The sequence below is a fragment of the Rhinatrema bivittatum genome, chromosome 17 (genome assembly GCF_901001135.1).
Source record: "Rhinatrema bivittatum chromosome 17, aRhiBiv1.1, whole genome shotgun sequence".
Lineage (NCBI taxonomy): Eukaryota > Metazoa > Chordata > Amphibia > Gymnophiona > Rhinatrematidae > Rhinatrema > Rhinatrema bivittatum.
In genome coordinates this window covers 17,287,211-17,312,734 of record NC_042631.1, presented here as the reverse complement: position 1 = coordinate 17,312,734, position 25,524 = coordinate 17,287,211, and the positions used below count along the sequence as shown (strand labels likewise).

The 25,524-nt window shown below is 45.7% G+C and overlaps 1 protein-coding gene across 22 annotated transcripts in view; it reads right to left on the bottom strand.

Moving 5' to 3' along the window:
- MADD (MAP kinase activating death domain) overlaps positions 1-24,369 on the bottom strand; it is a 95,454-nt gene extending 71,085 nt beyond the window's left edge. For 9 of the 22 annotated variants that reach the window (XM_029582763.1, XM_029582773.1, XM_029582768.1 and 6 more), the window contains exons 1-12: positions 24,115-24,369; positions 10,363-10,564; positions 9,381-10,004; positions 8,836-9,139; positions 6,676-6,807; positions 6,024-6,137; positions 5,607-5,687; positions 5,143-5,199; positions 4,159-4,337; positions 2,830-3,065; positions 2,059-2,215; positions 563-666 (exon numbers count right to left, since the gene is read on the bottom strand). In XM_029582763.1, coding sequence (XP_029438623.1) covers positions 563-666; positions 2,059-2,215; positions 2,830-3,065; positions 4,159-4,337; positions 5,143-5,199; positions 5,607-5,687; positions 6,024-6,137; positions 6,676-6,807; positions 8,836-9,139; positions 9,381-10,004; positions 10,363-10,424 — 2,050 coding nt within the window. In that variant the 5' untranslated portion in view covers positions 10,425-10,564; positions 24,115-24,369. Of the gene's footprint in view, positions 1-562; positions 667-2,058; positions 2,216-2,829; positions 3,066-4,158; positions 4,338-5,142; positions 5,200-5,606; positions 5,688-6,023; positions 6,138-6,675; positions 6,808-8,835; positions 9,140-9,380; positions 10,005-10,362; positions 10,565-23,581; positions 23,709-24,114 lie in introns of those variants that run through there. The other 13 variants (XM_029582777.1, XM_029582780.1, XM_029582781.1 and 10 more) reach the window with 6 other exon arrangements.
- Positions 24,370-25,524: the final 1,155 nt, after the last annotated feature.

Genomic DNA, 25,524 nt, shown 5'->3' with positions numbered 1-25,524 from the left:
GGTAACCCTCCCCTCCCACCCCAAAACTAAGACGGAAAACATTCCGACTAATACAAGGTGGTGGGGGAAGAAATATTAAATTGCCTGACATCCCCCCAAACTACATGTAAGGGATACGTCTGACAGCCTGCAGAAGAAAGTCTGCAAATGCACACATAGGTTACACCAGTTCTAAAAGAGAACTGCCCCGTACACAATTACACCTCATTTGTGCACAGAAAGTTTCCAGGAATTTTATATGCATACTTCTGAAAATCCAGAACACCTCCTCAACTCCACCCTGGGAAGGTCTCGTCTCAGTGCAGGTAAACTTACACACACATACAGGACATGCCCACATAATCAGGGCCCGTCGTTTTACAACAGGCCATCTCCTCAGACAAACACCGCAAAAATGACACCCCCGAACCAAATGTACACGGAGCCATGACCTACGCTGATCACGAGACAGGGCGCGACCAGCACAGCTGGCCACATCCTTCTCCTCCAAAGATTATTGTTATTACAGTCCAATGCCAGGCCCCAAATCTTTCCACTGGCCCCTGAGAAGGAAGATACTCACTGGGGGTGTCTCCATTGATGTCACATTTCATCATTTCACTGACAAAATCACCGAGGGATGAGTAGGAAGAGCTGGAGTCATCGTAATCCACACTGTCACTGCCACTGAGCACAAATAATGAGAGAGAGAAAGACAGTCAGCATCCAGGTGAGCGACTGAGCTAACCAGGGGAAGACACATGAAAGGAAACGTTAGAAGAAAATGGGAGGGAACGAAAGAATACAAGACCACGTGTGAAAGAGAACTGCCGTCAGTTACAGGTACTAATAACCACGACAGGCGTGAGATCTGCAGTTTTTTTGTGTTATCAGGGGCGTGACGTAACTGCCGAGGGGATGGCAGCAATGAGTCTCCTAGTCCCGGAGAGTAATTCCAATCAAGCACACTTTGTATTATAAGTCACCAATTGTGCAAGTCCAGCAAGCATGAGCAAGCACAAGGCCTAAATCTGAGCGCCTAGTCACAGGCGATATCAAATGGACAGATAATGCCTCCAAGTCTCATAGGCCAACGTATAATATCTAGTTGTAGTTTGCTTTTTTCTGACAACAGACAAAAATCAACCAAAAAAAAACTGAGGAAGACTGGAAGTGTTTGGATACTGCATGAGTGAGTAATTTCCCAGAAATGGTACGCGTGGAGAGGTGAGCACGAGGTATGTATATGACTGCATGAGGGAGATGGACGTAAGTCTGGTGCGTATGGGGATTTGTGTCTGCAGGATTGGAGATGAGGACATGAATGCATAGGTGTGAAGTTGAGTGTACTGGATATGTGGATTGATGTGTGCATGTAATATGTGCAGGGTGTTGGACTGGGTGTAAGGCTGGTATGCATAACTAGGAGTACTATCTGTACTATCTGTGAGGAGCATATAGGTAGAGGGAAAGACACAGAAGGCACACATGCCAACGACATGCCTCACCACAATCTCCATGCAGCCAGATCAACATGCCACTTCCATGCTCATGTCTGTCCACCGACACTCACATGAAACACCTCCTACACTCTCCCTTTACCAACTCCACCCATACCTCCATGTCCCCTACATCTCCCAAAGTCCTAGATATGCATACCAGCCTTACACCCAGTACATATTACATACACACATCAATCCACATATCCAGTACACTCAACTTCACACCTATGCATTCATGTCCTCATCTCCAATCCTGCAGACACAAATCCCCATACGCACCAGACTTACGTCCGTCTCCCTCACGCAGTCATATACATACCTCGTGCTCACCTCTCCACGCGTACCATTTCTGGGAAAATACTCACTCATGCAGTATCCAAACACTTCCGGTCCTCCTTTCTTATGTAAAATTCCTTCATTAAGGCTCGCTCCTTTTGCGCCTTCATATATCCTGGGTTCTCAAGCATTCACAAAAGTATGCATAGTACACTGATGGACTTAAACATCTCAGTGTCCTGAACAAATCTCTAGGTGATCAATCATCTCACTTCATCTCCGTCCTCCATTTCTCACCAACCTGTCATCGGTAGGATCGGACTCCGTCTCCCTCTCGGTGGGGATGCTCAGTGCCTCTGCCAGCTGTGAGTTCCCATCATAAACCCGGTAATAGATGGGCTGCAGCTGGTGAGCATACCATTTGGGTTTATCGCCAATCAGGGCTGGATCAAACATGTCTTCCGTGCCAGTCAGGAAAGGAAAGAGAAATATTTCAGCAAAATGTAGTAAAACGTACAAATGGCAAGTATTCCTTCCAGGGGTCTTCGCCTATCTACCTCTCCCCAAACCCTCCAGACCTGCCTCACACTGAAACATCCCTTCTAGAGCCCTCTCCCACTTAGCAAGCCCTGAAACCCTCCTTCCAGGGTCTTTTCCTGCTTACTCCTCCTCCAAATATTGCCATCATCCAGGGTCTTCTCCCAGCTGCTATTTCCTAACCTGCCTCAAAGTGATTGTCTCCCATCAGCTCTTTCAGGATCTTCTCCCCCTAACCCACCATAATATTTTTCACTCCACTGCTCCCAAACACCAGGATCTTTTCCTATACTGCCCCTTCCCAGTATTTATTTCTATCTTAATCTCCAAGGTCATCTGCCAACCAACTCCCCTTTCTCCTAGAAAGATATTTTTGACCTACAGGGACCAGAGAATAAAAGATGGATGGAAAGGAAGGAGGATAAAAGAAGAGGAAGAAAAGAGGAGAGAAAGAGGGAAAAAGGAGATGCAAAGGGGACAGGATGGAGAGATGTAAGTGAGGAAGAAAGGAAATGGTTGGCTTGTTTGGACTCACTGTTGTGGATTCTCTGAAAGGCATAGTTAGTAGGGTTGAGTGACCACTCCCCAAAGTACTCCACTGCCTGGGTCCTGGAAAGTTTCTCCACAAAGGAACTCTGTTTGGGGCGGGAGGCAAGGAAGGAGTTGGCCTGGAAAGCTACCACAGGGCGTGGGAACAGGCGTAAAGTCCGTGTGTGCATCTGAAATCCCTGCAGAACATTTGCGGAGTTGAAGAAGCGGACCATGGCAACTCTGCAGACAGGCAAATGGGACACGGTCAGTGGGGAAAGCGGTGCCGTGCAGAAGCAATTCTAAGAGCAGCTCGTTCGCGCCAAGTGGAGCTCCAGGCTCAAGGTCAGCACACTCATGCAGTAACAAGGATGCAGGCACCCTCTGTGTGGGGGTAAAATTAGCACAGGTATGCGTAAGTAGCACGTACGTGCGGATATGCTATTTTATAAACCTCGAGATTACGCACGTGCTTGCGGCGTCACACGTAATATTAACAGGGGGAAAGAAAAAAAAAAGGAGTGCTTATAGGGGAGTTCTGGGACGAAGTTCAGAAGGAGGCGCACAAGTTAATTTTGTAAGGGGCATACGTTACTGGACTTCTCCGCACAATTTTTTTTTTAATTTTATCTTTATTTGAATTTAAATAATTATTCAAATATATACATATCTGAAACAAAAACAGATTACACAAACTTAATAAAATGCACAAGAAATGTTAAAACAAAAAAAGGCTAAGTTGTAAAACCTTAAAAGACCACAATATATTTGGGGGGGGGGGGGAAGAAAAAAGGATCTTGGGGCTAAAACCAACAGAACTAAGGAAACTTACAAAAGAGAATCCAGGCAACCCCTGAGCGCACCCTGCCGTAGCGCACTAAGGGGGCTGGGAGACGGTCCAGAAAAGTCCCTCAGCTGCATGGGAATCGAAAAATCCATATCTAACAGCATTCAGGACTACCAAACATTTACAAGGGGGCCTGACTCTACGATCCCCATGGCCCAAAGGTTCCTCCTCCGCTCCCGCGTCGCCTTAGCTAAGTCTGGAAATATCCACCGGTTTCCCCCCCTTTAAATAGAAACTCGCGATGAAGAAAAAAATAAAATGAAGAACATGATTTCTATCCTGTAAAAAGCAAGGGTCCCAGAATTTTCCAGAAAGTCTGTTAAATCAAGAGGAGTATTCTGCTCTCCTCCATCCATATTCTTCCCAGAGGATGGTAAATAAAAGATCTTTTGAATAGGAGGCCTCGCCACCCTGCCATCTTTGCATGAAGTCAATAAAGCCCCATGAGGCAGGTAGATGGAGTCGCTGATGCCTATCTCTGGCTCTTACCTGGTGGCCACATCCACAGAGTCCACATCATTGCCATAGATAAGGGGGTTAAACTCTGTGGAGGGAGTAGACTGAGGGTCATGTTGGGGTCTGCCAGTCAGCAGTGGAATTTCTTGCCCCTCACTGAATTTTTCTAGGTTCAGTATGGGTTGCGTATTAAGGCTCATGCTGGCCAGAGCCTGAGAAGCAACAGAAAACATGATTAGAAATCATTACGAGAAATCGCATCCTCCTAACATGCCTACTACCACAAGCAACAATGGAAGCAACGTGCCTAAGAGGGCTTTTCCATAACGTATTTCAACCACCAAAAAGAGTGCTTTTACTCTCATAAGCAACGGAGATAAAAAGCAGTCTTGCAATGGGGAACCCGTTAGGATGTACCACGTATTTGCAAGTCTTCCAGCAAGTCAGAGGGTTAGGAAGGGATACTTCAGTACTGTGGCAGTGGACAGGGTGCGCTGGAGTATTCCAGCACGGCGTCAGACAGGGAGGGGGGGTACTACAGGGCTGCAGCCTGGGAAAACCAGAAAGTTATAGCCGTAACACTTGAGCACCTATTGGGGGTAGCATGCCGATCTTAGTGTAGAAGAGTGGGGTGCAGGCTGCAGAGATTAGTACAGGGTTTAGAGCAGAGAGCAGTGACTGCAAAGCACCTGGTTCGGTTCCCCTCGCCAGCAGTCATCCAATTACTTGGAGCAAATAATTCACGTCTTTGTGCTCAGAGTTATATTGTGAGCTCGAGTTCCATGTGACCCACCTTGTAACAGTGTTGCTGCTATTAGTGAAAGCTTATTTCACTTCCTTAGGCTTGTAGCGAAGTGCCGCACACTTTATGGTCCTTTTAAATCAGGAAGCCCCCCCCCCCACAATGATTCTTATACCCCTGCCCCACCCCTTCCAAAACAGGAGCAGCCAGCAGGAAGAAGCAGCAGGAAGGAAGCCACGGAAAATGGGGCAAATAAAGCGAGTAAATAAAGACACCTTGTTGTCGGATGTGAGCAGGTGCTGCTGGGTAATCGCAGTCATGCTGACCAGACACTGCAGAGCAAGAGGCAAGATGGAAGATCACATGACAACACCAGCGGCCAATCAGAGACAAGACGGAAACATGAGCACAGAGAGACAGATGGAAGGGGAAAAAAAAACAAAACTATTACTAATCAAAGAACACAGATGAGAACCAAAATAAAAAAAAAAACAACACACTGGCGGCAATAAAAATAAAAGAGTGTTTGTGCCTTGGCAGCAGGAGCCCGAGTATCCTGGTAGACCAGAGGCAGGAGACAACACAACCCCCTCATCATCTTTCTCCCGCCACTCGTTCCATTACCTGGGGTACCGGCAGCACAGGCCAGAGCTGCTCCAAGAATCAGATAATAAGACAAAAACATTGAAATGCTTCCTATCTACTGCTTTTCTCTCTCAATTCCCAACACCTAATGTACCTGTTTCAGGTGCTTCTTCAACTCTAGTGACTCTGGTTCAGGGAGGACGGGTAAAACCTCGGCATTACTCGGAACAATAACCTTGAAGTAAAAGAAGAAAAAAAAAACAGTTCATCTGCCGGCTGCCTCTCTCCCCCATTACTAACCCAACGCCACTTTCTGGCTGTATCAGTCAAGCCACGTCAAGACGGAAACTGTGTCCAAATGACAGAGCTTCCCGAGTCCCAGGCAAAAGGTTGGGAATGAGACTTCAAATAAGCATCGTAAGCCCAGACTTCACATCCAGCTCCACCAGCCCTTCTTCCTGGAAGAAATCCACAAGGGTCCAAACGTCCAAGAGCAGGGAAGGAGAAGGGGGCACTGGAAAGGGAAGGTGGAGTTAAGAGTTGCGGTAGGAGGTAAGGGGTGCTAGCTTACCTTGTTGGTGTCTAGATCCACCAGCCAGACATCATCTGGCATTTTAAAATCAGACTTGTAGAGGAAGAAGCTGGCAGGGACTCCAATGATGTAAGGGGTTGGGGCCAACAGCAGCTGAAAGATCATGAGAGACCGCCAAGAGATTAGAAATAGAGAACGTACTCCCCTCCCTCCCTTCCCCAACAGCCATTATCCCTCCTTCACAAGGACCCTTAACAGATGATCTCCCTCCCCCTCCCCCTGTTACACACCCAGGGGCAGATTCCGGGTAAAGATCGGCCCAGGGATTTTCTGCCCAGGCCGGCCCAGGAGATACCCCGTGGTCTGCTGAGCGCGGCTCTGTCGTGGCTGCGCTCGGCAGACCACGTGACCAGAGCAACCGGCCCACCGGGGGGGATGCCCGATCCCCCGATCGGCCAATCCGCCCCTGTACACACCTATTCCAGGAAAGTTATCACCTCTCCCTTTCCTCAGTTTCCCAGCTCTCTTCACTGCCCCATAGTAGCCCCACTGCCTTCACACTCCCCTGCTATGACCTTTCCATGCGCCTCACTTTCTAAGCCACAGGAGCCTGTCCTCCTCCTTTTCCCTCCTGCCAAAAACCATTCCTTCTCCTACCAAACTCAGTCCATGCAAAGACGTCTGGAGTCACCTGTTCTGCTGATGCCATGCAGGTGGGAAGTAGAGGGATCACAGGAAACATGTACTCCAAGGGGTAAATCATTGCTACAAATGCCATGACAGACATAGAGAGTGCATTGTAATCTCTGGATTGCAGGACCACCTGTAACGGGAAACCCACAGATAAAATACAGATTCTCAAAGCAACACTCAACCCAGGCAAACCAACAGCTAAGAAAAGCAACGGAGAGAGAGGACGATCTAACAGCACCAACAGAGACAGGACTCAAAGCAGCATTCAGTCTAACAAAGGCAATGTCGAGACAGGACCAAAATCAGCAGCATCCAATCGACTGAGGAGTGGCCTAGGGCTTAGAGCAGCTATGAACCAGGGAGTTCAAGGTCAGTCCTTGTGACCTTGGGCAAGTCACTTTACCCTCCGTTGCCTCAGGTAAGCCCTCTGGGGATAGGGAAATACCTACAGTACCTGGATGTAAGCCGCTTTGAATATAAAACAAAAAAGAACTAATGAACAAACAGGACCCACAGTTACACTAGATCCAAAGGACACAGACAGGTCCCACAAAGAACATCAATCCAACCAAACTAATACAGAGACAAAACCCAAAGCAGCACTAATAGAACCAAGATCCAACATGGAAACAGGACCCAAAGCAACATCTAATCAAAAAATCCACCACAGGACCCAACAGAGTCCCATAAATCCAAAATAATTCACAGCTAAAAGGCAATTCTAAAATGAGGCTGAAAGGGTGGCAGATGTACAGAACAGGAGGCAAAAAGAGGATCGACATTGGATAAACACAGATTCTTTTTAAAAATGGGTAAAAGAGGTTAACTAGGGAAAATGAGCAGACTAGAAGAGAGGGACCTGGAGGTATCTGCTGTCTTATGACCTTTTCTACAATTCAATCTCTTATTAAACAGCCTTGATGATTGTAACTCATTGTATACAGGTCTTCTGCAATACTGACCACAAGCCCTGCAGCTCGCATCCTGTCGTGTACGCCGTGGTGTGAACATATTACTCCCAGTCTCATAGCCCTTCACTGGCTGCCGTGGAAGTGGCGGCTAAAATATTAAAAAGCCTGAATCGAATGCACGTGCATAATGCTGTCACATGCGGGACCCGCTCCATACTCAGGACTTACAGGCCTGCACAATCCCTGCCATCAGAGGGAAAAATGCTTGCTTGAGATCCCCATGATTAGAGTTGACAAGGGACTGAGCCTTCTCTTTAGCTGCTCCAATTCTTTGGAACTTCTTATCCGATGACATCAGGACAATATGTAGCACTAATTAGTATAAAGAGCTAACGAGTATGTGGTCCAGACTGAGCGCTCTTTACATTAACTTCAGGCCTATTTTCAGACTTAAGTTCATTTTCACAGGGTTTTTTCTTTTCTATGTTCCTATGTCCTGAATTGCATTGTTTTATATTGAATTTTACTACAAATGTTACTTTGCAAGTCGCTTTGAAATGGCTTGCTGAAAGTGTGGCATATAACATTTTAATAAATTCCAATTTTATATATTTCTATGTATCAGAAGCAACATGCAGAGAGGAATAAATCAACACCCAAAAAGATTGGGCCTTCTCTGGCTTTTTTTTTTTAACCTGTTTCATTTCAAATGGCTATTGTTATAATTACTTCTATTTGAATTTGTTTGTAAACTAAATTCTTTGATTTGGTTTTGTCAGTCTCATGAACTATTTGTCTACTTTTGTTTTATAATTATTTTATCTAGTTGGTCCTTCCATGTTTCCTGGTTTATTTTAGCAGTTTTATTTAGCTTGTATTTTAAAGATTAAAAAAAAATGTGTGTATTTTATAGTATATACTATTACGTACATCTCTGATTTATTTATAAGAAATAAACTGGAATTGGAATAACGCCAAAGGCATCTAACCTAACCAGCATGGAGACAGGATCCAAAAACAGATGCAGGAACAAAAGAACCAGAGGCCAAACTCAAAGCAACACAACCAGAGGAAACAAAGCTGTGAGACTCAAATCAACACCTAACCCAACAGAAATAAAGCAGCACCTAGCTGAACAGAGGAAGGATCACTGAAGACGCAAGTCCAAGAAAACCACAGACACAGAGATGGACCGTTCCTCCCCCTCTAAGGCACATTGCTGAGGACGTGCAGTGCCAGCTTTTTACCTTGTGCTCCAGGAGAATGCAGGACAGGACCTGCAGGCAGGCGTCTACTCCTAGCAGCTCCAGGGGCAGATGCAAAGGGAAATCCACCAGGGTGAAGCGTGAGGGGTCAGGGAGGGCAAAGGTCAAGGCAGGCTGCAGTTCATGGGGCAGGACCTCCACATCCACTCGCTTCTGGCCAGAAACGGGAACCGGAGAGCGAAGCAGACGGTAAATCCAGGCCTCAATCTCGCGAAGATCGTGCAGGAGCATGCTAGACTTCTCTTCCACCAGCAAGGAGCCGGTGAAAATGCGCCACATCGTATCCCTGCGAGAAACAGGTGAAGAGAGAGAGAAAAAAAAAAGACAGAACTGAGCCAACCCACATCATCTGCATTCCGGTTCTCACTCCCTCCCCAAACTCCGTTTCATTTCCCTACAAACTCAAAGAATGAGTTGCATGACCCAGTTCCATTATTCTGGTATTATTAAGATGGACCACGGCCCGACATGTGCAGCGCGGGGATAGTGCAGGCCCCAGCACACACGGGCGCGGTCCTGGCCCTCACCGCTGGACTCCTTTTGGGATCCCCATCTTCTTGCTGATCAGCCTCTCGCTGCAGCTGTCCACAAGCCTCTTCAGGGTGTAGAGGCACTCACGGAAGGTGGAGAAGAAGGGATAATGGCTGAGGATGCAGAGAGATGTTAAGGAGCTGTTGCGTGAGCGCTGACTGCCTTTCGCAAGGCGCTTCCCCCGGGGAGACCTGTTCACATCAGGGGTAGAATCAGCACTCGGAGCCTGACGGGAGGAGCCGCTTTCAGAGCTTTCATTGCCTGTCTCGTCTTGGGCGCAGGAAACGTCCGCCGCTTTGGAGACCTTGTGGACGTCCCGGACGCGAAGCCCGGAAAAGCCCGTGCCTCCTTCCTCTTTCTCCTTGGGGATTCGTTTCTGGAAGGAGCGGTAGAAATTGACACAAATCCCATAGCGAATGACGCCAGTGTCCTTGTCGGTGAGGGTGAAGACAAAGGAGGTGTCATCCCGGAAACTCATCCGCTTCTGGCGAACGCTCAGACATCCTTCGGGTTGACAGAAGAAGACCACATCAGGTGGCAGTGGAAACTCATGGTGGTCTTCCAGAGGGTAACGGCGCAGGAGCTCTGGGGTCTGAGCAACACTGTCACTGCTGGGCTGCCTGTAGGGGGGACACACAGATACACACCGATTATTTAAAGAAGGGACGGGATCCACAGTCCAAGAGGGGGAAAGAGACAGACTGGAGAGGAAGAAAGAAGAAAAAAATGGGTGAAAAGAGGGAGATTGTGCACTATACGGAAATTCAAACAGCTATCTGGCATCTCCGGTACGCAGATACAGAGGAAGTCATGTGTGTGCTCATGAGCAGCAGCAGCTGCAAGCAGAAAGACAAACTGACTTGCAGAATGAGATCCAACAGGCTTTGGGACAGACGGATAAAGGACTACTGGACAAATTCATGGAGAGCTACAAAAGCACATGGAGGGATACCACAGCAGATGTGACTGTGCCGTTACCTGGCTCCAATGATCACCAGATAATCCAGTAGTCGAGGGCAAAGCTTCTTTTTCTGCACCATGGTCACACCTGGACTCTATTGTCATCTCAGTGAATCCCTCACTCATTGTTGGAAATCAGTCCAAAAAAAAGAAGAAGAGCGTGCAGGAATGGACTGCTCCATGCCCAATAATCCCCATAAGGAAAGGCAGAGGAATTCATCTGGGGAAGAAGAGAACGACAAATGATGCAGAGGCGAGGCAAGCCGGCGCCAGCACAGGTGGAAATTATGTATTCCCGGAGGATCAGAAGCATTGTAAGCACAAATGAGCTTTCCATGCCCCAGCTGTTTCCTGCACCCATACCCTGCCATCACCGACAGCCACCAAATTCAGATCCAGGAAAGTGTATGGGCCTGACAATTTGCATGTGTTGCTATAATAATAGCTGGAGAGGACAACTGACAAAGGGAATCACCTTTTGAGTGTGTGTGTGTGCATGCAGACATTTACCCTGGTGGAAAATTCTCCCCTCGCAGAACAGCTAAAAGCACCCACAGGCTTTCACAATGGGATCATTTTAAATCAGATTAAAAAGCAGCATTCCGGCTGGGGAGGGCATTTAGTTTGTGAGAGAGAAACAGCACATGATTTTCAAAACATATGCATTGTTTTATCCCCAGATCACAGAAATCATACATGCAAAGGCCACAGGCATTCTTGTACATCCAAACTTTGTAGGCAATTTTAAAAAGGCAAACTACCTTTGAAAATGGGCTACAAGGTGCATGCATCTCTTATCTCATCGCAGGCTACTGAAAATTGTCCCAAAATGGTTAAAAATGAAGAGGATTTCCAATATAAGTAAGGATTAACAGTAAAATGAACTTATAAAGTACAGAAAAGACAACAAGGACTTTAGGACAGCTCTACAGGGAGACTAGAGTTAGCCGCATAAGTTAAGACATGAAACTACCATGCCTTTAGAGATTTTTGTAAAGTAATTATCCCACTCGATATTCTTAGCTGCTCTGGCATGTTGTTCCAGGCACAGAAAAGGCGCGATCTCTAATCTCACCCAGTAATCGATGGAATTTCTACCAGACCCTTATTTTGGGAGCAGGGAGATTGTACAGGCATGTTTCAGCACTGCGTGTGTGAATGAGTGATGAATAAGTCTGCAAGCCTCAGGCACTGCTGGATTTAAGATTTTGGCACCCGTAGGCATCTGATGCCCTAGGTGCATGCTTACATTGCTTAGGTTAATATAAGACCTGCCCTGCTGGGTCAGACCAACGTTTATGGAGAGATCCGGGTCACTGGTACCCAAATAGTCAATCTACTCCACTCCCAGGGATAAGCGCTGGCTCTCCCAAGTCTGCCTGGCTAAGAACCATTTATGGACTCTTCCTTCAGGGACTTGTCCAATCCTCTTTGAACCCCACTATGTTAGTTGTCTTGACCTCATCCTCTGGCAAGAGATTCCATAGCTTGATTGAGCGCAGAGTGAAAACTTACTTCCTACAATTTGTTTTAAATGTGCTGGCTGCAAGTTTCACGGAGTGTCCGCTATTCCTAATGTTGTTTAAAAAGGCTAAATAACCATTCTTATTTACCTGTTCCAAATCTCAATCATATCCCCTCTCAGTCTCTTCTCGAAGCTAAAGAGCCCTAATCGGTTTTGCTTTTCCATCCCCTTTATTCGTTTTGTCACCCTTCTCTCTCTCTTTCCTATGTCCGCTATGTCTTCTGAGAACTGCACCCAAGACTCGCAGTTTTATTTTCTACTCCTTTCCCAATAGTTCCTAAAATTCTATTTGACCACCGCTGCACACTGAGCCAAAGATTTCCGGGTTTTGACCACAAGGACTCGGAGGTCCTTTTCCTGGATGGAATCCAGTATTGTGTACCTGCGCTTGAGATGATTTTTCCCTATCTGCATTACTTTACACTTACCCACGTTACATTGCAACCTAATTTAGAAGCCCAGAATCTTAGTCTCAAAAGGTCCTTCTGCAGTTCTTAACGATCCGCTGCTGGTTTAATGATTCTAAACAATTTTGTGTCGTTTGCAAATCCGGTTACCTCGCACACTGTTCCCTCCTCCAGATCATTTATGAATATGCTAAATAGCACAGGTCCCAGTAAAGACCCCTGGGGCACTCCACCAATGTCCTTTCTCCATTTAGACTATGGATCATTGCCCTTCCCTCCGTTTCCTGGTTTCTTTTTTTTAATCCAGTTACCAATCCAAACTAGGACACTGCCTCCTAGCCCATGACCTCCCAATTTCCTGAGGAGTCTCTCATGGGAGGCTGTCAAATGCTTTCTGAAAATCCAAATACACTATATAAACTGGCTCACCTTTATAAAAAAAAAAAAAATATATATATATATATATATATATACACACAGTAGATTGGTAAGACAGGACTCTCTTTTGCAAAAACCATGTTGACTCTCCCCCATGAAATCATGCCTATCTATAATCAGTAATTTTGTTTTTCAGGCTAGCCTCTACCATTTTGCCCAGCACTGATGTCAGGCTTACTGGTCTATTGTTTCCCAGATCATCCTTGGAGTCCTTTTTAAAAAACTTGGCATCACATTGGCCACTCTCCAGTCTTCTGGTACTGTGGCTGTTTTAAATTATAGTTTGCAGGTCTGTAATTTCATGTTTGAGTTCCTTTAGAACTCTGGGATAAATACCATCTGGACCCAGTGATTTGTTGTTCTTTAGTCTGTCACTTTGATTTATTAAATCCTCCAATTTCACAGTGATTTTGTTTAGTCATGCAGAGTCATCGTTACCAAAAAAATATTTCTGGTGTGGGTATGACCCCCGCTAACATCCTCCTCAGTAAAGAGACAGACAATCTAAGTTAATTCCTAGCCCTTATTTTCTTCGGTCCTCCTTGAGTACTCTTTCAACGCTTGGCCATCTAGCAGCCTGATTGACTCACTCGCAGGCTTTTTCCTTTGAATGTACTTGAAAATTTGCATTACTCTTTTTCCCTCTATGGCAAGCTTCTTTTTGAATTCTCTCTTAGCCTGCTTAATTACTTTTTTACATGTATGTTGCCTGTGCCTAAATCTGGCACTACAAATGTGTGCAGAAGATCAGAATGCAGATTTCCTGTGTGAATAGTACATGTGAGTGAATGATCCATTGTGTGTGCATCATGGCTGGGTTTCAGCTCAGTTTTTTCAAGACTAAGAACGCTTTGCAGAGTGCTAGATAAACAGCTCCACACCCTGTACCATCTACACCACAAAAACCAAAGCAAGACCAGGAGCAGCTAATCTCCGCCTCTACCACACAAGATCCTTCCCATCCCACAATCCAAAGCAACATTGGAGATGGGAAATTCTAGCATCTATAACCACAAAGCAGAAATCATAATCAGGAAGGAAGGGATTGTTAAACCAGAATTAAAAAGGACCTTGTAATCAAGGCAGGCAACATGGGGAGAGAAGGCAAGAGACAGGGGACAAAGGGAAAGAAGGAACTGCATAGTCAGGACCAGGAGCGAGGGGAGCAAAGGGAATGTGTTGCCAGAAGCAAGAGCAGGGAAGGAAATGCATATAGCCAGGACCAGCAGCAAAATGGGGAAGGAACTGCAGAGGCAGGACCAGGAATGAGGGGAGGGAAGAGACCAGAAGCGAGTGTGAAACTGTAAGTAGCAGAGCTGGGATTAGAACAAAGTGCCCCACACGAACACTGCTGGTCTATTCAGACAGATAAAAGCACACACATGCCAGATAGATCACAGGACTTGCAAGTAGCATGACTCATCTCAATCCCCATAGCAACCAATCTCCTACCCCTGATCGCAGACGGAGAGCTATAAAAGCCACCTCCTGCCTCCAATCCCAGACTGAGAGGTACAACAGCCCCCTTCCTACCTCTTCTTCCCAATCTCTGAGAGCTAGAACAGCTCCCTTCCCATCCTCTGTTCCTGATGCCAATCTGTTGACAGAGTACCTCAATGTACTCTATCATGTCCCGTCCCCCCCCAGTGACCAATGCAATGTCCAAATGATACACTTCCGCAGAGAAGCTGATGTGTAGCAGGAAAGGGAGTCCAATCGTTTACAGTATCAGCAGAAGTCTTCTAAGAATCCAAGGGAAGCACCAGCAGGGCGCACACACGCCCAGCACCGAGCTCCGTCGGTATCAGGATCACAGGAATCCTCGCCTTGTCGATTTTAACCGGGTTTACTATGCAATAAATACATTTCCTGAAACCTCGTCTTCTCTGTGTATCCTGACTAAATTGCAAGCTCCATGGAGAAAGGACTGCCTCTCGTGTGCGTCCATACAGCACTGGCATACATCTAGTGGCACTACAGAAAGGATTAGACAGAATGTGAGCTGGGACTCTCAGAGCACACCCATGAGGCTCTGTCAGTGACAGGATACAGGCACAGTGTGCGTGCTCTGCTCTTTTCTGCTCTAAGCAGTTTTTCATTATCGGAAAACCAGCCTGCTAAATAATAGATAGCCTAGTGACAGTAGCTGCTGAAATATTCAAAGGACAGGATTCAGGCAAGGGTCGAATGCTTGGAAGTCGGCTAGCATGTAAATTCATATCTCCTCGCCAGGAAATCTTTGAAAAACTGCAAGACCCAAACATGGAAAACCTGTCCACAAACATCTACCAAGCACCACAGACCCCAGAGCAAGGTCTTGTCAGCTTCTCCCAATGATCAGGGACATATGGGCAAGATGATGCTTTACTATCTGGTTCAATGTCATCTGGACAGATGAGCCAGGCCTGGTTTTACTACCCCGCATTTATGTATTCATAGCCCAGCTTTTCCTGGATCCAGAGCTCTTCCAGGTGATGTGGCTTCAGTTGGTTACCCTCACAAAATATTACCCTCGCCATCCACAGTGACATCTAACCGTCAGAAAGAGCAAGCAATATCATCCCTGCCTGCCTCAGTTCCACCGAACTGTCATGGACACCCATCACAGCTGCAAGGAGAAAGTGAACACACAGCCCTTAATCTCTTCCTGTCAAAAGGCTACAAGAAGAAGCAGAACTAGTTCCTATTTCCACTCAACTGCCGAATCTTGAAGTCAGTATATCACCTGCACACAGAGGTGGTCCTGAGGACAATGGATCAAGACTGCGAGATCCTCTCTGGATGAAAAGCTTGTTTGTTTATTTACTTACTTATAGGACCTTTGATATTCCAACTTTTACCAAGAATGGCCTTAACCAAATTTAAATCAAATAATAGTATCTGAAACAACTCTGCATCTAGGATCAAGTATTGGGAACCCAGTGGTGAATAACTTACAGCCTTACTCATACATTCAGGCAAAAAATGATATTGATATTGCAGACTTCCACTATGCCCTTGAGATATTGTTCCTCTCCCAGGACTCAAAGCCTCCTGCTTCTCTCCCAGCTTCAAGAGCTCATCCAGAAAAGCAAACAGGCCAACCTCACCTGCTTCATGGGACAGGGATGGCAGCGGGAAGCAGGCAAAAGGCCTATTGCAGAACATCACAGTGGACTGAGAGAAAAGTATCAAACCCCGAGAGCCCTTTTCCAGCAAACTCCTGTAATCTCAGAGCGCAAGTCAAGGATCAAGGCAATGTGCATCACAGGTACCAACGTCCCTGCAATGTCCACTATTTGTGGATCTCGGACAGGACGGTCTCCCAGCCTTGCATTCTCTGACTCCCATACACGGTTCACATGGTTAGCTATTCTTTTCTCGGTGCAAACAGGACAGGAGGATTTTACTATGCAACGACTGAAGAACTGGCTGAGTATTTCCTTATTGCCTTAGGGGATAGAAATTCAAACTCAGCTTAAGGCACAGTCAGCACCAGGTGCAAAGAAACACAAGAAAGTCAAATCACTCCAGTGCATAAATGAGAGAAATTACAGTGACGGCGAGGGATCCCTCCCAACACCACCTTCCTCCACTTGCACACGTTCCAAAATGCACAAATGCTGTGTACACACACAACTCTCGTCCCCATTATGCATGCTTTATGTACTTTCTGTGCTGCAGAGGGGTGGCCTAGTGGTTATTTGATTTTTATTCTGCTTTTCGATACTTCAGATTACATTCAGGGATTGTAGGCATTTCCCTATCCACAAATAGTGCTCTATTGAGGCGATATAACGCACGTTAGAGTGCTACCTTGACTTAATGCATCACCCAGTAAGTCTGTTAGAAAAATAGCCTGGGAACTGGCAGGCCAGTGGCAGAAACAGGATTTAAACTCAAGTCTTCTGACTCCCAGGCCACTGGTTTCACCACTATGCCACTTCCTCTCAAACAGAAATATAATTTGGATTGAAGAAATGGCCTAGTGTTTAAAGCAGCAGGCTGAGAACCATTAACAAGAACAGTAATGAAATTAGAGAGAGAGCATGGGAGTTTTTTGCAAATAGTTTTTGTCTTCTCTGTTTTTCAGTTTGTCAATATATGCCTATAAATGCACACATTCCAATATATTGTATATAAAAGTTGGTTCTATTTACAAACACTATCCAGTGTTGTATAACTACCCGTGCACACATCACTCACACACATCTTGAGCAAGATACACTGCAACAAGTCGCTGCAGAAAGCATCTCTGCTTCTTAACCTGGATCAGTATAAAGAGGTCCATCCAGTGCAAGAAAGGCTGTCCCCCTTGAGAAATGAGACTGGAGACCCAGGCTGGATGGCAGGCAGATGGCAGAAGGGACCCAGTTAAATGTGTAGGTCGCCACAGCATTATTTAGGGTCCTCATACACAGAAAAGTACGAGTGTTCAAAGATATAGACATTGCTCCACAAGAACATAGGAAGTGAAAACAAACGAGCCCCTTTACCGAGCCAGAAAAGTTATAAATAAGGATTGTCCTGTTGCAGCCCTAACCATCCACGCACGACGTTTCTTTGGGTGGCCCCTGCTTTCTAGCTGCTGGTGGAGTTAGAATAAAAAGGGGTTGTGCCTGACCAGATTAAGTTCAGCACAAACAGGACCGGCAGAAAGTTAGCAGTGGGTTGTCCCTTCAAAAACATGATTTGCCATCCTTCCTCCTTGGTAGGCGATTTCTGGGCTTCAGAGGAATTTGGGCTGCTCTATTGAGTTTTTGCTGGTATTTGCCTTGCTGACGATGGCAGGGGCTCCTGCAGAGCTCTCTGGAAGTTGAATATTTTGTAGTAAATTCTGCTTTTTCTGCTATGGACCAGATGTACTAAAGGTGTTTTTCCTAATTTGTGTCTTTGGGGAAAAAAAGCTTAGTACCTCTGGTCCATGAGTAGATGTCGTGCTCATGGACCTTTGTTTTCAGTTTTTATTGTATTTTATTCTGGGAATTTATCAATGTTTATTAAAATAAAACAAGAGAGCCACCATTATTTCATAATAACCTAGTACTGATGGCAGAAAAAGACCAAATGGTCCATCCAGTCTGCCCAGCAAGTTTCCTATGGTAGCATCTGCCGCTCCATGCAGGTTACCCCCATGCCTTCTGTAAAGGATAACGGCCGCTCTGTGAAAGTTACCCCCATGTTTCTGCTGATCTATGAAGGGTTGACCCCCAAGCCTTATATATTAACAAAGTAACATTGTTACTGGGCAAGGATAATGCTGCTTGATGTGCTTTGCTTTTGAACTTGGGCCGCAGAAACAGTCCTGGGCTTTCTCTCTTATGTCTGCATATCAGTGCCCCAGACCGTAAAAGTTAGGGCCTGTGTTGGTTGTCGTCTGAATCCAATACCCCTCCCCCCCCCCCAACGCTGTAAAAGTGGAAAGCGATGTCAGAGTGGAGAGCAGTTGCGTCAAAGCATCAAGGCTTATTGGTTAAGGGTAGAAATCCCCGTGCATATTGTTAAGGGCAGCAACCGCCACCCAGCAGGTTACCCCTATGCACCCTTTTCTTTTGTTCCATCCTTTCAGGGAAATATTTGTTGTTCTTCTTGTAATTAACACTGACAAATAAGCAGGAAAAAAAACAAAAAAAACCCCTGAAAACAAAAAGCAATAGAAAAGATCCCGAGCATCCCAGCTAATTCAGCAGTGTTGCTGCTCGTAGAAAAGGAGAACCATCAGTGCAGCTAAACAGATGGCAAGAGATGCAATTATAACAGCATCTTTTATCAATTTTAATCTAGAATCTATTTCAATGCTTTTTCGGCTTTCACATCCAATAGTCACTGGACTGACTCGGGAGCCCAGGTGGCAAGGCCCGACTGCCTGAAGCACTCGGGTGATGGCCCCACAAGCTCCTACTGAGGCCCAAAAACACCTTCGCCCTACCCGGAAAGTATACACAAAAATGAGGGGTAACCGAGCACATTTTGTAATGTGCACTTTTCTTTCAGTTTTATACACAAAGCCTGATATGCACACAGCCTAAAAGGTTTCTCAGCTCTGCAAATGGAAGGCCTGGGGAGGATCAGAGGGAAAAGTTCCTCAAATGCCAAATACTGCTATTCACGGATATCGGCACTTTTGCCGGAATTTCCTCCACAGCTGGGTACACCTGGCCATCGAATTTCTCCCACACCGAGTCTGCATCAATAGGACATTCTCCAAAACGAGAGGAAACACATTCCCTCACCGCCCCGTTCTGACTTGCGTTCAGTCACGTTAATAAGTCCTTACTTTGTTCTAAATGGAATCAGACATTATACATCCGGGGTGGACCATTCCGGTCCTGGAGCGCCTCGAACCGGTCTCGCTTTCAGGATATCCACAATGAATATGTTTCAGGGATATTTGCATGCACTGCCTCCACTGTCTGCAACTTTATCTTATGCATGTGCATTGTGGAAAACCAGACCTGACTGAGGCGCTGCAGGACCAGTCGCTTGCCCCACTTATAAATAATGCTGTCATTCATGCATTATGTGTTAAGAGTGAAACGGACCAACGCTGCTTCTAGAACCTCAGAAATTATAAGAGGTCCCAAGTAAGTATACAGAGGGCATCCATTTCATCACAGAGTGTAGATCTCTTCTTCAAGAAGCAAGGTTGGAAGAGGACTGGACACCCAGCCTAGAATGTTTCACCCGAGAATGTGGAGAAGATCAAGCTGCAGCTTTACAGGGCTTCAAGTCTTCTTAGCTCATGGGGAGGGCAATTTGCAAAGGGTTTTCAGTAAGTAAATGCCTGTTTAGCCACATAAATTGGCCTTTTGAAAAACTGCTCCCCCTCCCAAGTGTGGGTAACGGTAGAGATGATGTGAAACAGATGTTGACATCACCTTGTGTACTTTCCAGCCTATACTTTGAACCTGCAGGGGTACTTTTGTGTGCTGGTGGGCTTGAAGGTCCACGGAGACAAAGCCCTTACAGAACAGCAAGTTGCCCAAGGTCTTTGAAAATTGTCCTCAAAGTAGATAAGGGCTTCACAGAGTGAGTTTTTACTCCCTTCAGAAGAACCTTAACATCATCAAGCTACAACAGGAGAATACCCCATCTGCCCAAGCAAATCCGCACAAGGCACCTCTGCCCAATCATTACTCAGCACTGGCAACTACACCAAAGATACACAAAGCGTCCCCACTTCACTGAGCCTTGGGCTGCTGAATGCCCAATCAGTAAGCAGGAGATCTCACATCCCTGCCTGATGGAGACCTAGATGGAAAAGTTGACCCTGTCACATCAACTCAACTCTGCCCACCCAACTACCTTATACATCACACTCTCTGTCTCATGGGCCATGAAGGAGGGGTGGCTATCATCTTTAGGCTATCATCTCTGGCTCTTGATCTAATCATTGATGCCAATATTCTTTAAGCACTGAATCAAGAGACTGATGATCTGTATCAAATACTGCAGAAAGATCTAGTAAGGCTAAGATTGTGTCACCTCCTTCATCTGCATCTAGATGAATACCATTTTTGGATGTCCAATAGGACAGATTCAGTTCTGTGGCCTCTCTTAAAGCTGGACTGATGGAGGTACAAGAGATGTCTCTCCTCAAGGAAGTCAGGAGGTTGGGAGTAGATTACATTTTCTATTATTTATTTTAAAATCTTCTACACCGCATCTTCCAGAAACATTCAGTGTGGTTTACAATATATGCTCATAAAATCACATAAGACAATATCACAATAAATTGCATAAAATATACAATTCATTCAAAAGCCTGTTGAAAGAATATTGTTTAGAGTCCTTTTCTAAACATTTTTAAATCTTGTTGCCCATGAAACCATCTATTCCATTCTGCAACAGCTACTAGTTTGGATAAGAAGGGGAGGCTGGACACTGGGTGGTAGTTTGTAGAGTACCTCATGGTTCTGTTCCTTTCCCAGTTCTCTTCAATATCTGCATCCATCTTATTTGCGAACTGATTCAATGTTTCAACATTAATTGTCACTTATTTGCAGAAGGCATCCAATTTTATGTCAAAATTGGAACCAACCTTTCCCATCAGTCTCAACAACTGTCTGAAACTCAACCCCTCCAGATGTGAAATCCTCTGGTTACTGCCGAGGTCACTCTCTACAGTCCATACCCTCTCTATCTGAGACCCTCCGCCAGCCCAATGTCTTGGTGCAAAGTCTAAGGATTCAACTAGACCCTAAACTCACAATAGAATCCCACATCTCAAAGGTTGTGATAGCCTCCTTTACATACATCGATCAGATTTGGCAATTACACAACTATTTCAAGTAGTATAACATTGCGTTGGTTACATAGTAACAGTAATATCAGCAGAAAAAGAGCAAATGATCAATCCAGTCTGCCCAACAAGTTTCTTGTGGTAATAACTGCCACTCCATGCAGGTTACCCCATGTTTCTATTAAAGGTAGCAATTTTTACAATCAAAATCAAACAACTATCAACCCATAACAAAATTATTGCTAGCAACATTTTTATAGGGCGAGCAGCCTTCCTGATAATTCAGGCAATGCTGCTTGAACGTGCTTAGCTTTTGGCCATAGAAGCAGACCAGTGCTTTTTTCCCTAATGTCTGTATATCAGTACCCTGGACCGTAAAAATTGGGGGCCAGCCTTGGCTGTCATCTGAATCCAATTCCCCTTTTTGCCCCCACCATCGAAGCGGATAGCAATGTTATTCCCGCATTAATCACCAGTCAAGTAGATTATTGTAACTCTCTACTCAATGGTATCTCCTGGACCTGCCTGAAATGATTACTACTTATTCAGAACACCGCAGCCAGAATCTAAGTAAGGGCCAAATCAATGGACCACACAAGGCCCATCCTTTACAGACTGAACCCAGGATTAAATTAAAAACCCTGTGCTTATAAATAAATAAATAAATAGAATAAAGTCTTCAAATGTGTAAAGCACATGAGTATCTTTCCTATCTCCTTGCCTTCTTCACCCCTGCTAAAGAGCTCCGATCCTCACAGAATCCTGTCCTCTCCACCCCTGCCTTCTGCTAAACTTAACTGCTAAGAATGAGGGCCTTCAACTGCTTTGCTTCCAGGATCTGGCATGAGGTCCCACTATCCATCCACCTAGAACCAAGCTTCCTCACCTTCTGAAAAAAAGCAAAGGCATAGTTATTCAACCAGGCCTTCCAACAATGGGTTTACTAAGAAGAACCAAAGTTTTCCTTCCCCGATGTTTGTCATCTTAGCTCACACAACGCTATCCTGTATCTTCATGGACATACTTATTAATCCTTTTACTGACTGTAATCCACTTTGAGACCATCCTTGGCAATAAAGCAGAATATCAAATGTCTGTAAATAAATAAAATGTCAATGACAACGTACAAGATGTACAACATACAGGCCTCACTCACATAGTGTGATCAGTAAGTAAAGATTTTACCATCTGTCTTCCAATATCATCCTGGATCATTCAACCCACTACAACTGAAACCATTACTGATTCGGACAGGCTGAAGGAGAACATGCTTAGTAGAAGCATACAAGTCCCTTCTCTTTTCCATGGAGAAAAATTCAACAGTCCAGAATGATAAATGGAGACTCCCAGAATGATAAATAACAGGTAAGAAATGTTTCCTTTCATTATATATGTGTCCACTCTAGACAAAGGTAATTTTTAATTTAGTATTAGCAAATCTATTCATATATGCTGACTTATTTGTATCAATAAAAGCAAAGCAACATTTTTGCTAATTTGTCTAAATTCTAATCTTAACCTTTTTTTTCCTAAAGTTACTCTAGTCTCTCCAGCCTGGATAAAAAGTAATCTGGCAGATGACAGAGGCCTTATGGTCTTCATCTGTCATCATATTCCATGATGTTACCACTGATTAGAGAAGCAAGAGCACATGAATTACAGTGCAGAGACATCCGGGTGTATCGGGTTAAGCTTCTTTTCATGTGAAAGAGCATTCCCTCCTCCTCCACACACAGATTGTTTCATCTAAGTAAAGTTTATACTCTATGAATATTACAAAAGTGAACACCATTCATGATACCGACAGCAGGCATCAACCTACAGTTCAGTAGCAAGAACAAAAGCTGGAGAAACGAATGAGCCTAGCAATACAGCAGGCCTAGATTATCACCCTCCCAGCAATTGATTAACCTTGCAAAGCTTTCTCAGAGTCCTGATGCCCTCAAGCAATGATTCCAGTAGCAACGCTCAAAAACAGGCTGCAGATGTTCTGCTCCACTACAACAGCAGGATAAGGTCTGAAGTACTGTCCAGCCTCCACACAGCTAAGAAGGGGGGAAGGGAGGTGACAGAAGGCACAGCTCAGCCTACCCAGCAGTAACCAATATTTTATTATGATATACATATTTAGGTGTTTTATATACCATCGTTCCAAGATAAGATCACAATGGTTTACAAAGTCATCGTTCTGTTTCTGTTATATATATATATATATATATATATTATATATATATATAAAATCAGTGAACCAGCTTTGAGAATCAAAAAGAATCAGCAGTTAAGAGCTGAAAGATGAATGTCCACATTAAATTATATTTCCATTAGGCTCCCAACACAATGACTCTTCAAACAGCAGAATCACAGGTCAATCTTATCAATACTCAAAGGCACTGAATAATCCAAAGGAAAACACTCCAGAGGCTCAGACATACACTTATTTGAAAGACACTGTATAAGGTATAACAACTGTATTTCAGCTGAATTACTGCAATGCATCTGGATGAAGGGAGATGGAAGAGAGAGAGGTATTTGAGGGACACAATTTAGGATGCTATGTAAACTACTGTATCTTTTACTGAAATAACATAAGAATAAAAAGATCGTGCAGTGCATTAGTTTTGAAGATCATATAAGGTCCTTACTTACCAGATCTCAAAATATAATGTGCTTGCATCAGTTTTAAATTATTCTTATGTTGGTCCAATAAAATGAACCACAACCTGGAAGAGTCTTATTTTTCTGCATGAGAAACACAGTTACTAAAATTCCAACCTTGAGATAAAAAAATTAGGAGTCATCAGATCAATGAGAAGGAGCATCTGGGACTGGAGGGTGTAACTGGTAGTTGGGGGTGGCTTGATATATTTGTCTACATGGAGGGGTGGGGTGAGCAGATGGGCGTGTGTGGGGAGGAAAAGGGAATGATAGCGCTGGGGAAGGGGAGATCTGATAAGTGCCAGACATTTGGGATTTGATGGGGTATTTGGTGTTTAGGGGAGGGATCGGGCGATGGATCTGGGAGACAGGGCCGGGAAGGGTAACGGGTGGGGGAGGAAGCGGGTGTCAAGAAAGCGTGCGATGTTTTTCGGAAGGAGGGGACGAGAAGGAAGCGACCCTGTCTTTCCCCCTTATCATGACGGTAGCGCTGTGGGCTCGCCGGCTCCTCGCCGTCTCCCTACCTGCTTCGGGTCCTTTCCGCCTCTCTCACCTGGCTCTGCCGCAGCGCCCTGCCGCGCATGCGCGCTCTACCTGGCTCCAGTGCCCCCCCAAATCGAGCTGCTTTACGCCTCCATGATAGGCAGTTTCTTTTTTTTTTTCCCTATCACGGCCTTTTCAACCCGCCGTCATCGATCACAAGCCGCGACTCTTTTTCTCCTCGCTTCCACCTTCAGCTCCAGCCGATACCGTAGGGAGGGGTGGGGGGGGGCGGGGGCGGGGCTCGGAGCATGCGCAGCAAGACGGAGACGTCACAGGCCGCCTGCCGGTGAGAGCGTGAGGAATCCAACCGCTGCTTCCGCACCCGCCGCGACCAGTCAGGCTGCGCGTGCGCGCTGACGGCCGCTGCTCGCGTCTCCCTGTGGCGCGCGAGCCGGGCTTGGGTTTTGAAATCGCCTGGTGCTCCGATAAAATAACTTGAGGGGGGTGGTAAGCTCGTTGCTTAATTCTTTGTTGAAGATAGTGTGTTTGTTTTAATTTCATGACTGCGCGTTGCCGGAACACTAGGGGCGAGATGGGGGCATGGAAGGACTGAGGGTGCAGAAGTTGCTGGTCTGGGGCGAACCAGGACTCTGTTCTCGCCCCCCCCCCCATGATGACCGCCTAAACGCCTCTCTGTAAATGATGGCTTGCGGTTACTGTGGAACTGCGAAGACGGACTATGCTGTTATGGCTCTTGAGCCCAGAAGCACTGGAATTATAGCTGTAGTTTGGGGGCAATACCCCCCCCCCCCCCAAAGCGACAGGTGCTAGTGTTGAATTGTCCTCTTCACCCCCATCCCCAAACCAAGCAGGCAAATGCATCTATGCACCGAGCCTCTCCGAGCTTGGGCAGTGACAGTGAAGCTGAGCTCTATTTAAAATGAGCAGGTGCGTGCGTGAATTAAGTAATTTTGTTTATTCAGTATTTAAAAGGAAAAAAAAAAAGGCTGTGGGCCTCTATGCCATGTATCTGCAGGCCCAGCCTTTGGGAAATTGGTCGCCACAAAGTCAGGAGTTCGACAAAAGAATCCAATTACCACAGCAAGTGAAAAGGGCTGGTGGCTGACCTCAAGCAATCTGACAAAAAGAAGCAGTGTGCAGGCTCCACCATGGATGGTGGTGACAACGGATGCCAGTTACCAGGGGTGGGTGGTGCATTGCCAGAGACAGCTCTCGTCGGGAAGCAGCCTGCTCCACGAGTCAACTGGAACTGAGGGCCACCAGGCTCGGGTTAGGACACTTCCGGGGGCAGTTGCAAGGCTGTACAGGTCTACTTGGACAATGCCACAGCGGTAGCCGAATTCAACAAATGGGGAGGAACAAAGCGCAAAGCCGCTGGTAGAGGAGAAAACCTAATAATGGCAGTGATGGAGGCAGAGTTCTGAAAGTCT